Source organism: Dryas octopetala, chromosome 4 (genome assembly GCF_963921425.1).
Source record: "Dryas octopetala chromosome 4, drDryOcto1.1, whole genome shotgun sequence".
Lineage (NCBI taxonomy): Eukaryota > Viridiplantae > Streptophyta > Magnoliopsida > Rosales > Rosaceae > Dryas > Dryas octopetala.
The window spans coordinates 15,218,372-15,232,251 of NC_141369.1; the positions used below are offsets into that span (position 1 = coordinate 15,218,372).

The 13,880-nt window shown below is 35.1% G+C and overlaps 1 protein-coding gene across 1 annotated transcript; it reads left to right on the forward strand.

The window, feature by feature from the left end:
• The first annotated feature begins 5,231 nt into the window (after window positions 1-5,231).
• On the forward strand, window positions 5,232-12,058 carry LOC147287223 (proline-rich receptor-like protein kinase PERK15). Its single transcript, XM_086239239.1, has 8 exons — window positions 5,232-5,891; window positions 8,159-8,647; window positions 8,802-8,888; window positions 8,990-9,060; window positions 9,631-9,707; window positions 9,863-10,010; window positions 10,339-10,500; window positions 11,218-12,058. The coding sequence occupies exons 1-8, from the start codon at window positions 5,549-5,551 to the stop codon at window positions 11,497-11,499; spliced, it is 1,659 nt and encodes a 552-aa protein (XP_086095365.1). The 5' UTR covers window positions 5,232-5,548; the 3' UTR covers window positions 11,500-12,058.
• Window positions 12,059-13,880: the final 1,822 nt, after the last annotated feature.

The window sequence follows — 13,880 nt, forward strand, 5'->3', positions numbered from 1 at the left end:
AGGGGAAATGGGAGTTGTCGGCATGTGCAGTGGGTGGAGAGGGAGAGGTAGCCGGAATGTGCAGTGGGTGGGAAGAGAGGGTGGCCGGCCTGCGCAGTGGGTGAAGAGGGAAGGGTTTGGTTTGGTTTGGTTTTTTTTTTTTTTAATTTAATTGAATTTTAAAGATTTTATTTTTTAAATATTATTTTAATTTAAAGTTTTATTATTTTATTAATTTAAATATTATTTTAAATATATTTTACGGTTGAAATGACAAAATTAACCCTTCCACGTCAGCATTTCTAACGGTGGTGTTGACGGAATCGGACAACGTGGGAAACAGCATAAAAGTTCAGGGGATTATATGAGACAAATAAATGTGAAAGGGCAAAGTGAGAAAAAACCTAAAAGTTAGGGGGCAAATGTGCTAATAAGCCTATATATAATATACATACAAAGTACAAAAGTAGAAACTAGAAAATATAGTTGTCTGGCCAATTTTTCCTATAACGTACCAAACATAGAGAATTTTCAAAGGATTTGGATAACTCATAATTGCTATAATTTAATATATATTCTTTGGAAATGAGAAAGGACCATAAATCTGGACAGGGTATTATTATTATTTTTTTTTTAGTCTAATGTATGAATGTCATATAAGGTGGTATAAAATTGTAATATAAAAATGTAATAAGTGTAACATTACTGTATAAAAAATAAAAAATAAAAAAGTACCATAAATCTGGAGACTAAAGAGTGGAGGAAGAGTTGGGTAATTAGGTTTACATCCTCGGTTTATTTAATTTTTTAATTGAAACTTGGTGATACTGTTAAATGTGGGTCTAGTCCTTTCACTACATAATTCATTAGTTTTTTTTTTTTTTGTACAAGACGGGCCCAAGCCCAAAAGAAAAACCTAAACAACTATAGCTCTAGGACATAGAGTATCAAGAGCATTAGCAAAAAGTAAAGAGCAAACCTCAAGAGGAGGGAAATCAAACCAATTAACACCCAAATCCCTCCCCACACTTAAGGAGGCCAAATGATCAGCACAAAATTTTTGCTCACGATACACATGCCTCACCATGCAATTAGCAAGCCTCACCATGCTCACGATACATAATTAATTAGCTTTGCATATATTTCCTCTTTCGATCTCTTTCAATTTTTATATTTATATTTCCGGTCCTTTGCTCCGATTGGCTTTGTGTGTAATAGTTGGTGGATTTGCAAATCTTTTTTTTTTCTCTCTAATATTTCCTTCATTGACTAAATAAACCTGCAAATTTTTTTATTTGAATCTGAATTCTCTGTAATTAATAAGAGATGAATTTGATGATTCAATCTAATAGCTTGATTATGATTCGAATTTAATAACTCATTAAGTTAATGAAACAAATAAGAATTGTAGTGATTCCAAAATCCAATCTAATTGGCAAACTTGAAACCACGAGGACAAAATATACTTTCAACTCAAAAATGTATTTTACCCTATAATCTATGAGGGGACCCTGTGGCCCTTTCTACAAGTTGAAGTTTTTGCAGTCATGGGAATTGTTATTGCACCTTCCATGAATTTATGAAGAAGGGACATGCATGCACCATGACCCATCGTTTACTGGCACCGCACCAAAACTGATGCCGTTGAAACGTACACATGCCGTAAAAGCTCTATATCTATCACGTGTGATGTGCAGCATGCAGTAAATATAAATAAACACGCCATATATGGGGTTCACATCTAATTTAAGTAACCAAATTTTAATTCTGTGCTGTGGACATATAATATAATTACCCATTAATTAGTTGATTAATCTATGAGTGGCCAGAAGCAGAAAGTGGCCACAAGCAGAAAGTGACACAGAAGGGAAGTAGTAGTATGGAAGCTACAGGCAAGTCAAGTCAAGATTCTCACATAATTATATTCCATGCCCCACGCAGAAATAGGGCAATTTCCACAACAAATTGATTGATTTGATTGATTATTCCATTGTAGGACCAAATTTTAATGGACAATTAGGATTAACTTTAAGTTTAATTGCAACGTGACTATTACTTCTCAACACGTAGACCATCTACCATACGAACAATGATAAGTGAAAAGATTACACCCTGCTGGAGAGATGTGCTCTTAAAACCAGGCGTAGAAAGAAAGAGTTGGGCAAAAACATAAACTGCACTTAGTGAGTGAATTAGTTATTCTTAATTATATTTAAACGACTTTTTACTGTTTTAATCTTTTAAAATAATATTTATTCTTTTTAATAATTTTGTTTAACAAATAGTAGATTAGGTAAACTAAATTTTGGTAAAGCTTGTAACACCAAAATTAATCTTCATTCTTACTTTATAATAGTACTAGTCTCTTGACATGCGCTCTAAGAGTGTTAATTGGCTTTTTTATTATGTATTTTGTTCTCCTTGTTTTATAACTTTTCACTATTCTATGTTTTAAGGTGGTGGGATGTATTTTTTTATTTTTAAAATTTTGTTTTAATAATTGTATTTTACAATTATAATTCTATTTATTCGGTTGTATTTATGTGACTATTTTTTTGAATGAAAGATAATTTAGATAATTTCATTTTTTGTGAAGCCTGTAATACCAAATTCTTCTTTTGCCTTTATAATTAAAAAAAAACAATACATAACTAGGGATTTGCAAATTGTTTTTACTAATATTCGCTTCACATACTGATTGTACGAGGAGAAGGATAAATTCATGATGTGCCAGAATGCTTGAAGAATTATTCGTTATTTTGAAGTCTTTTTAGTCTCCTTTAATAACGACATCTCAATCTGTTCTTTTTAGCCTCCCTTAATAACGACATACTCATTAAATGATGATTTAAAATCTTCTAAACATGAATGCATGAAAAGTACAGAGGGGACTGCTACTGCATGGAAGCTACTGCCAAGTCAAGGTTTTTGGATGCACGTGCATGACTCATACTCATTGACTAAGTCGTTTGAAATGGATATATGAGATAATATCAAATTGGTCTCTCAAAATGGATGTATGTCTAATTAATTCTTTTTTTTTTTTTTAATTGAGGGCTAAGATTGAAGGGAAAAGTTTTTAGGGGGTGGGAAATTAAATTAATTTTTAGGTACATTTAGAAGCTCTCTCTTGCAATTATTAAAGCCACAAAGACGGACCAAAGAAAGCCCAAACTCAGGCATACAAAGGCTCAAAAAATTGTTATGTGGACAGTAATGTTCATACCTTTGTAGTTTGTATACACATATATAAATGTTTAAGTAACAGTATTTTCAGCTCCAAAAATGTCAAAAGTTGGCTTCGCTCCCTTAGCACCAAAAAAATGTCAAAAGTTATTACCTTGACAAAATAGGTAATAGCTAGGTTGGTAAGAGGTTTTTGTTTTTTGTTTGAGAATTTGGACCCTCATAGGCGCTAATAGTGAATCCATCAAAATTCTTGCACATGCCGTCAGCCTCCTTTCTCAACAAGATGTATTATGTTCTTATGAATTTAGTTTTAGAAAAAAATTGAAAGTAGTTTTAGAAAGCCCATTAGATGATCTTTCAATCCCCCAACAAAACATTTGTTGAAAACAAGTGGATATTTTTTCCCCAAATTGAAGATTTGATTTTTGTTAAAATTATCCTAAGATTGCAAACTTCATAAAACACAAAGATTAAATTGACAAAATTGAAACTACGAGAACAAAATGTACTTTCAGCTCAAAACACAGGGACTAAAAATGTATTTTACCCTATAATCTATGAGGGGACCCTGTGGCCCTTTCTACAAGTTAAAGTTTTTGCAGTCATGGGAATTGTTATTGCACTTCCATGAATTTATGAAGGAGGGACATACATGCACCATGGCCCATGCATCGTTAAACTGGCACCGCACCAAAACTGACGCCGTTGAAACATACACATGTCGTAAAAGGTCTATATCTATCACGTGTGATGTGCAACATGCAGTAAATATAAATAAACACGCCATATATGGGGTTCACATCTAATTTAAGTAACCAAATTTTAATTCTGTGCTGTGGACATATAATATAATTACCCATTAATTAGTTGATTAATCTATGAGTGGCCAGAAGCAGAAAGTGACACAGAAGGGAAGTAGTAGTATGGAAGCTACAGACAAGTCAAGTCAAGATTCTCACAGAATTATATTCCATGCCCACGCAGAAGTAGGGCAATTTCCACAACAAGTTGATTGATTTGATTGATTATTCCGTTGTAGGACCAAATTTTAATGGAAAATTAGGATTAACTTAAGTTTAATTGCAACGTGGCTATTACTTCTCAACACGGAGACCATCTACCATACGAACAATGGATAAGTTAAAAGATTACACCCTGCTGGAGAGATGTGCTCTTAAAACTAGGCGTAGAAAGAAAGAGTTGGGCAAAAACTTGAACTGCACTTAGTGAGTGAATTAGTTATTCTTAATTATATTTTCTTAATTATATTTAAACGACTTTTTACTGTTTTAATCTTTTAAAATAATATTTATTCTTTTTAATAATTTTGTTTAACAAATAGTAGATTAGGTAAACTAAATTTTGGTAAAACTTGTAACACCAAAATTAATCTTCATTCTTACTTTATAATAGTTCTCTTGACATGCGACTCCAAGAGTGTTAATTGGCTTTTTTATTATGTATTTTGTTCTTTTGTTTTATAACTTTTCACTATTCTCTTAATGTTTTAAAGTGGTGGGATGTACTTTTTTATTTTTAAAATTTTGTTTTAATAATTATATTTTACAAGTATTATCTTATTTATTAAGTTGTATTTATGTGACTATTTTTTTGAATGAAGAATAATTTAGACATTTTCATTTTTTGTGAAGTCTGTAACACCAAATTCTTATTTTGCCTTTATAATAAAAAAAATACATAACTGGGTATTTGCAAATCGTTTTTACTAATATTCGTTTCAGTGAATGTACGAAGAGAAGGATTCATGATGTGCCAGAATGCTTGAAGAATTGTTCGTTATTTTGAAGTCTTTTTAGTCTCCTTTAATCACGACATCTCGATCTGTTCTTTTTAGTCTCCCTTAATAACGACATACTCATTAAATGATGATTTAAAATCTTCTAAACATGAATGCATGAAAAGTACAGAGGGGACTGCTACTGCTTGGAAGCTACTGCCAAGTCAAGGTTCTTGGATGCATGCGCATGACTCATACTCATTGACTAAGTCGTTTGAAATGGATATATGAGATAATATCAAATTGGTCTCTCAAAGTCATTATAAGCTTTTCTCTAATTAAGCAAATTTAGTTAACTAACTCGTCCCAAGAATTTGTTTAACAAGTACTTTTGGCCCCGACTATCTCCTAGAGATACGAGTCATACAACCCATTCCTGAAACCTCAGATGTGGTGGTGCATACGACGCCGTACGGCCAAAGTTAAGTAAGTACAACACAATACATTATTTGATCTCTTCCTCCTACCTGTCATGCATGCAACGTAGGTAACCCTTCTTCAAACTACATGCATACAAATTATTGTGTCTTTGCCAACACAAAAATAGGCGAAAACACAACCTAAAACTTGTCTTGCGCTGCCATGTCATCGCCGGCGGAGTCCCCTTTTCCCGACTATTACTACTCTCCCCCTTCGCCATCTCCGGAAGAAGTTCAATATGAACCGCCACCACCACCGCCACCACCGTCGGTACCGCCACCACCGTCGGTACCGCCTCCACCGTCGGTACCGCCTCCGGTCGGAAAGGGGGGCTTGTCTACAGGAACTTTGGTTGGGCTGATTGCGGGGGGTGTGATAGGTGTGATACTGCTAGTTCTGGCTGTTGTGTGCTCTTTCGTCGTTTGCTATAGGAGGAGGAGGAGGAGCAAACAACATAGAGTGGTGGAGGAGAGTTACCATGGAGAGCCTCCTCGTGAACCCAAAGGTGAGCATCTAGTCTCGTTAATTAACTTGTGGTTGTTTTCAAATTTATCGTCTTAATAATTGTATACACATGCATAACGTACACTACGTTACATTAGTATGTCAAGTTGTGTTGTATATCGTGCCATTTGATATTTGTGCAAATTTACAATTGTTAAAGCAGTAAGTACATACATATATGGCTGATATTTTTAATATCAAATGATTGATTAGTCTACTTCAAAGATAATTCACTTAAAATGTTGAATGTTAAAAAAGTTCATCAAATTTCTTAAGCATGATAAGTCGATCCATTTTTAAAGTGAGTGGCATTTTTGTACAATGTCGAGTGCTTAGCCCTCTGTTTTTTTTGTGTACTAGACGGAAATTGCTGAACAATAACTAACACAAAAATATAAAAACAGATTTGTATGATATCATTTTTATATGTTATGATTAAAACTATTGAACAAAATGTTCGATGTTCAACAATTTCAAAACAAAAAATGGCACTGAGCTGCTGAGCACTCGACTTGTTAAAAAGTGAGTAGTTTAGACTATCTATGGTTTTGGGCTTAGAAGAACCCATTTTCTAATACAAATTATCCACAAAAAGAAATGCAAAAAGTCCTACATTGGTTAACGCCTTTCTATAAAGACTATAATATATTAAATGTTTGTTTTTTGTCCATTCAACTGTTGAAGTTAGTTCTTAGTTTCTTACCAAAGTAAAGTTTTACTACAAGTGGTATAGCATTTTCTCCTCATATTCATGAAAAGCACTCAATTCTTATATTTAATCCCAAATAAAAACAAGTTTATTTTATTAAAATATAAAATAAAAAGCTGTTGAAATTAAATTTCCAATTTCAAATGCTGTTAATAAATGGGGTTAATGATTGAAGAAAGAATTTCTGCTAACAAAAAATAAAAAATAAAAAATTGTTAGGAAGCCGTGACGTAGCAAAAGTCATATGAGAATAATTTACCTGTTCTTGTTATAGGGATTATTCCAATTAGAAAGAGAGAAAAAGAGAGAGAGAGGTGGCAGGTAAGTCCTTCTCAAGGCGTATAAGTATAAACGGTCTCTATCGATTTCGTAATCTCTCTTGACCAAAAAAGCGCGGGACCCACCACGTTCTTTCTCTCATTCTCCACCAACCGCCATATCACCATGTGACTATTCTCTTTCAGACAGTGTGGTCTTCGCAAATCACTGTCTTCGCAATAAAAAAAACGGCGACTTGCTTCAATCCCTCGCCGACCTTGAACCTCGCCGGCGATGTCGTCGTCGCCGTCTCCGGCGACCAACGTCACGTCACCTCCTCCTCCGCCGACAAACGGTACCGCACCTGCTCCTTCGGCGACCAACGTCACCACACCTCCTCCTCCGCCTACAGCGCCGACCCAGTCGCCGCCACCGCCGACGTCAGTGGCGTCCAACTCGCCGCCGTCGCCGCCAGGTTTGCCGAAGGGAACGCTGGTTGGGATTATAGTGGGGGCTGGGATTGGAGGGTTCAGCATGCTGGTTGCGGTGGGGATTATCTTCTGTATCTACAGGAGGCGGAAGAGGAGGCGAGCGAGACAGCATGAGTCGGGGAGTTTTCCGCAACAACCCAAAAGTGAGAGCTCCTTTTGTTGTTCAAAGATTGAAAACAGAAAAGCTTTGATTTTGTTTTTGTTTTGGAGCTTTTTATAGACCAAATGCTTAAAATTGCTATTAGACTGTTAGTTGTTAAGTTTAATGTGTACTGAATGTGAGTGTTTCCTGGAATTGAGTGAGCTGAGTTTGGTTGGAAATTGCTAGTATTTTGAATTGGGTGATGAATATCTTCAATTATATCTTCTGGGTTTTTGGTCATTCTTTGGATTTCATGGCATGGCTAATTAGTCAGCAAACTGCTCTTTTTTTGTTGCAAAAAATGTTTACTTTCTATTAGAGCCAAGAGGCTAACATGTTGGTATTCTCACTAGAAGTGATGGTTGTTAGTTGTAAGATTCATTTCATGTTTTCTTGACTTTCTGTAAGTGTTAGGCATTAGAAGTGATGCTTGTTAATCTGCTTTCACATTAAAGTGTTAGACATTAGACATGTCAACACACAGTAGTATGCAACTTCAACCAAAGTTTTATGATTTTGAATTTTTGACTATAAGCATTCAAATTGTTAGTGATCCATCGGCCTTAGTGACCTCAGGGTTATGAAAACTATAATTTGTGAAACTTCCACTACATCTGATCCACGCCTCCAATTAATTCAAATTCTATCCTGTTCTTTGATTTCTCCAGATGACCATTTTAGCGGCCCACCTCAGCATTTGCAACACAATTATGCTTCTCCATTGACAGACAATTATCCAAAGCCAACTCCTCCCCCAGGATCCACTCCGCCAGTACCATCTTCAACAAGTAGCAGCTTGGGCTCTGAGAAACCACCCACAGCACCAACTTCTGGCCTTGCCTTTGGATCACAAAGCACATTTACATATGAAGAGTTAGTGATGGCAACAAGTGATTTCTCCAATGCCAATCTCCTAGGTCAAGGAGGATTTGGTTTTGTGCATAAAGGAATCCTTCCAAATGGGAAAGTGGTTGCAATTAAGCAGCTGAAAGTTGGGAGTGGACAGGGGGAGCGTGAATTCCAGGCAGAGGTTGAGCTCATTAGCCGTGTCCATCACAGACATCTTGTTTCACTGGTTGGGTATTGCATTAGTGGGGCCAGGAGGTTGCTTGTTTATGAGTTCGTTGCGAATGACACCTTGGAATTTCATCTTCATGGTAAGTCTTTTCGGTGATTATGTTTTTCTGTTTCTCTAAAATCATCAAAAAATGAAAGGTAAATGCCAGAATCTACAATAGAAGATTAATGACATTCTGCATTTCATAGCAATAAATCAATGATACAGAATCTTATCAAAGAAAAACATTGCAGGAAAAGGGAGGCCAACTATGGATTGGTCAACCAGAATGAAAATTGCTGTAGGCTCTGCAAAAGGATTGGCATATCTCCAGGAGGACTGTGAGTTTTCTTTGCATATACATTGCAAACCATAAGAAAATTTCCTGGTCTGTTTTGTCTGCCTTGGAAGTCACTTACTCTAGAGCTACATATATCTTCAGGTCAGCCCAAGATCATACACCGTGACATCAAGGCAGCTAATATTCTTATTGATGATAAATTTGAGGCAAAGGTAGATTGTGATAGCTTTCACATTTTGATTATTCTTGGTGACCTTTCAAATGTATCAAACTCATGATACTTTCTGGATGATTGATCCTGATTTACAAAGCTAAAATTGTAGTAGATTCATGATTCATTACCTAATCTCATAACCACTAAATCCCAAAAACCACCCTTTATGTGAAAAATATCAATCTGTTAAAGTTTTAAGGCATGATGGTCAATACGATATTGGGATAATTACCTGAGAATTTGTTTTGGCCATGACTACCATGTTTTCTTAAAATGGGAGAGAGAGAGAGAGAGAGATGTATGTATTCTGAGGGCTAGTATTGTAACTATATAACCAAATTATTGATTCCTTTTCTTCCCTCCCCTATTCCCCTTTTCAAAGTAAAGGAATGCATCTCAGTTGAATTTACTGGCTGTCCGTATAACTTTAACCTAAAACCTTAGTAGTGCTGCTTAGCATTTTAACAAATAAATCCATCCTTAAGATGGAGTTGAATGTTTTTTCAATTTGTTCTCAAATGCTCATAATTTAACTCGTATCTTGTATTGTACCTGATCTTCTTTTCAGGTTGCAGATTTTGGACTTGCCAAGATTGCTTTAGATACTGATACTCATGTCTCCACTAGGGTCATGGGGACTTTTGGGTAAGAGATTGTCTGCATTACTGTTGTATACATAGCTTTACTGGTGCCATGCTGTCTAGTTTGGGTTTGAAATAAAAGAGGTTGACTGTTTGGGCTGTAATGGCTAATTTTCTAATCTAGTTTCATTTGTTTGCTTGTAAATCTACTACATGCAGTTACATGGCTCCTGAATATGCATCTAGTGGAAAGCTCACTGAGAAGTCAGATGTCTTCTCATTTGGGGTCGTGCTATTGGAGTTGATTACTGGACACCGACCCATTGATAAAACTCATTCTTTCACTGATGACAGCATGGTTGAGTGGGTATGTATACAACTACTAATTCCTAGCAGTTCAGCGATTTGTGGTAGACTGGTAGTAGAGCACTTCAGTCATGGCATCTGTCCTTTACTGTGGTGTTTTTGTGTACAGCGAATTATTAAGCACACACCTTTCCTTCGATGAATCTTTTCATATGCTTTTATAGAGCCCTCTCTCTCTCTCTCTCTTTCCAAGTTCAGTTCTGCTGAATATTTCTTTTAGTACAGGGTATTGTTCAAGTCTTCTGTGTTGCTAACTTTTTTTCTGTTTTCACTTAATTCAAAGCTTGAATGGCATGGGAAAGGTGATAGACATTGTTATTGAATTTCAGGCAAGGCCTTTGCTCACGCAAGCATTGGAAAATGGCAAATTTGATGGTCTTGTTGATGCAAGGATGCAGAATGACTATAACTCCAGTGAAATGGCTTGTATGATTGCTTGTGCTGCTGCTTGTGTGCGTTATTCTGCCCGACGTCGGCCACGGATGAGCCAGGTAATCTTACAAAGTACTGATGTTAGTTTGAGCTCCAAAATAGGTCCATTGGCTTTATTTATATCATCCAAATTTTTACAATTAAAGTGAGAATGGACTTAGAAACCCCTATAAACTTGTTAAATTGTTTTATTTCTTGTTTATAACAGTAAGCGACTTTGTTCAACTTTACTGCAAAGTTTTGACATGCTATTACTTTGTAAGGGTGTTCATTGGTCCAGTTGGATCCGCTTTGAAAATTTTCTGACACCACCCAATTAGCTTGTAAATTGCATTACCCAGGTCCAACTAACAGTAGGCCTAAAACTAACCCCCCCAAATCCGCGATGCTTGGTTTGATTGAATCTGGAATTTCATTCATGTGGTGGCCCAGCTGTAAAATAAGAGCCTCTAAAGAAAGTCCATATGCAAGTAACCCGATCTGATCTGGTTCATGCTTGGTAAAACCGAACAGACCCATAAGTTGAAATCCCGAACCAACCTGGTCGGGTAAGATTGGTTGGTCAGTGTAGTCAGATTTTCAGTTTGGTTAAACCTACCTTGTACAAGCTCAAACTTGTCAGTACTTCTGAGAAACTTAGTGATTCCAATTTGACTGTCCCAATGCTGATTTTCTTTTTTAAGTTGATACATATTCAGATTAAAAAAATTAAAACTGATGCATATAAACATCGTTCTGCATCTGGCATTTTATTGTTAACCTTCGTTAAAAAACAGGTGGTTCGAGCTTTAGAAGGAAATATTTCTCTTGAGGATTTAAATGAGGGAATCATACCTGGTCATAGTATGGTATTCAGTTCCTACGGAGGAAGCACAGAATACAACAGTAGAGAATACAGGGAAGACTTGAAGAAATTCAGAAAAGTAGCACTAGAAAGCCAAGAGCAAGAGCAAGGGACCAGTGAGATCAGTGGGCCCAGCAGTGAGTTTGGTCTGCACCAATCTGCCTCTAGTGGTGAAGGCCAACAAACCACCGAAGAGATGAACATGGGAAAGTGAAGAAAGACACTTAGTGAAAGCTCTTGACAACTAATTCCTAGGTTCTTGGAAAATGCCCCTCCTTCCCATCCTGTATCCTGTATCCTGTATCCTTCCTAATTTGCTAGAATCACACACACCATAAGAAGCACCCATTCTGATGGTACATTTGGTAAATCGAACGTACTAAATGTTCAGCTAGATTAATGATTTTTGTCTGAGTTGCATGCTCAGTCGCTTGAACAATTCTCAGTGTTTCTTACCACCCAAAACATTGATGAAATCGGATCCCCGGTATGTTCATATGGAGAAATTTTTCATCATAGTCCACAATTGGGTCCCAGATGGATTTGGCGGTGGAACAAGCTTGACATTATTTGTTGAAGTTGGGACCAATATAGAGGAGAAATAATTCTGTATGTAGTAGTTTGGTGGATTTTTCATTTATTGCATATATCAATAGTAGGTAGTCTTTGCAATTTTTAAAGCTGTTAATGCTATTTCTCTCTGTAAATGTTGTGTTGTGCTTGTTTGTACATATATATCAATAAACTCAAAGTCGGAGTTGTTGTCTCTTTCATCGCAATCCAGGGTTGTATAATATCATGTAGTACTTGTTTTTGGACGACTATGCGGCTGTTATTGGTGTTGCTGTTGTTGATGTCACTTGTGGAAATTCCACTAAACTCAACTCTTCTTTGGTTATAACCTGTCTATATAGAACTACTCCAAAGTCTCCAATGAATCTTAACCATTACATTATATATCTTCAATGCATCTAGTTGACCTAACGATTAAGAAACAGGTTCCTACGACCTCGATCATTAGAGAAAACCACCTCTCAGAGGTGATCTAATGAGCACTTACATATCAGCTATTAGATGAGGCATGAATTATTGATACGCATCTCATCAACTCTCACCTATTTTGCATCTCAACCATCTATATATGATCTAATAATTCGGATACGAGTCTACAAATTAATGTTTTATTAGAACACATTAAATCCAAAAGGATCGCACCATGAACATGCTTATAGGGTAGGAATGACTAGTCTCCTCGATCATCCTTCGAATCGGAACTAGTTGAGAGAGATGAACTCACACCACATTTTATAACCTTCGAACCAAAACCCTAAACTAGATATGGATTTTCATAGTCTAACATGTAGGTCAAAGATAAACTGCCATAAAAAAAATTAATTTATGCATGTCAAAAAAATAAGAATAATAGTTGCATTTTGTTTTTTTGGATAGATAGGGATGGATTTAAGGCTGCCCTTTGGTTTAGTTTTTACCGAACCGACCCGATTACCAATCGAATTTTTTTGGTTTGGTATATCGATTTTTACAATTCGAAGATCGAAAATCCGAAACCGAAAAAATTCGAAAAAAATTTATAAACCGACCGATTATCGAAAATTATTATTGAAAGAAACCGAATTGATTATTACCGAAAAAATTAAAATATACACCGAAAAAAATTGAAACAATTACCGAAATTTAGTTATATATACTTATATAATACTATTATGTTAGTGGTACAATAAATATTAAACTACTAATATCTTAAACAACTATAAGAAAATATAATTGTATAATGTTATCATATAAATATTATCAAAAATGTGAGTTAAGATATAGAGTCATTCTCTAATAAAGTAAATGTTATTATTTTTAGGAAAATAAGAATCTCATATTTAGGTAAGTAATGCATATATATATATCTATTCATATTTATCGGTATATATACATACTAAATTAATAAGATATGTACTAATACATATTATTAAAGTAATTATACTAGTATATATTATTACTAATATTAATATTATTACAATTAATACTAGTACTATACTAAACTACCAATACTACTCATGCAAATATATATATTCATCAAACATTATATTTTATGCATCATATTTGATTAAATTTTAATTTATATTGGTATATAATAATTAGTATTATTATAATCAAATCGAAAATGAACTAAAGATATACTGAAGTAAATTGAAAATGAACTGAAAGTATCCGATAAAATTACCGAAATCGAACCGAAAACTGAAGTTTACAAAAAATTACCGAACCCAAAAATACCGAAACCAAAAAATACCAAAATTGAAAAATATCGAATTTTTTAGTTTTGATTTGGTAAGCCCCAATATCGATTCAAATCGACCGATGGGCAGCCCTACATGGATCTATCATAATCTACGACAACTTAATTTTGTTCTTAAATGAAGTATTACGAAATTTTCAATTAAAAAAAAAAAAAACAGAAGCTTTTGGAATTGATTTGAAATTCCCAAAAATGGGATATACTCGTTTTAAATTTTTATTCCATATTTAGAAAGTCCAACTAGAAAGAGCGCGTAAAATTACCTACAAAGCATGGGTACTTTT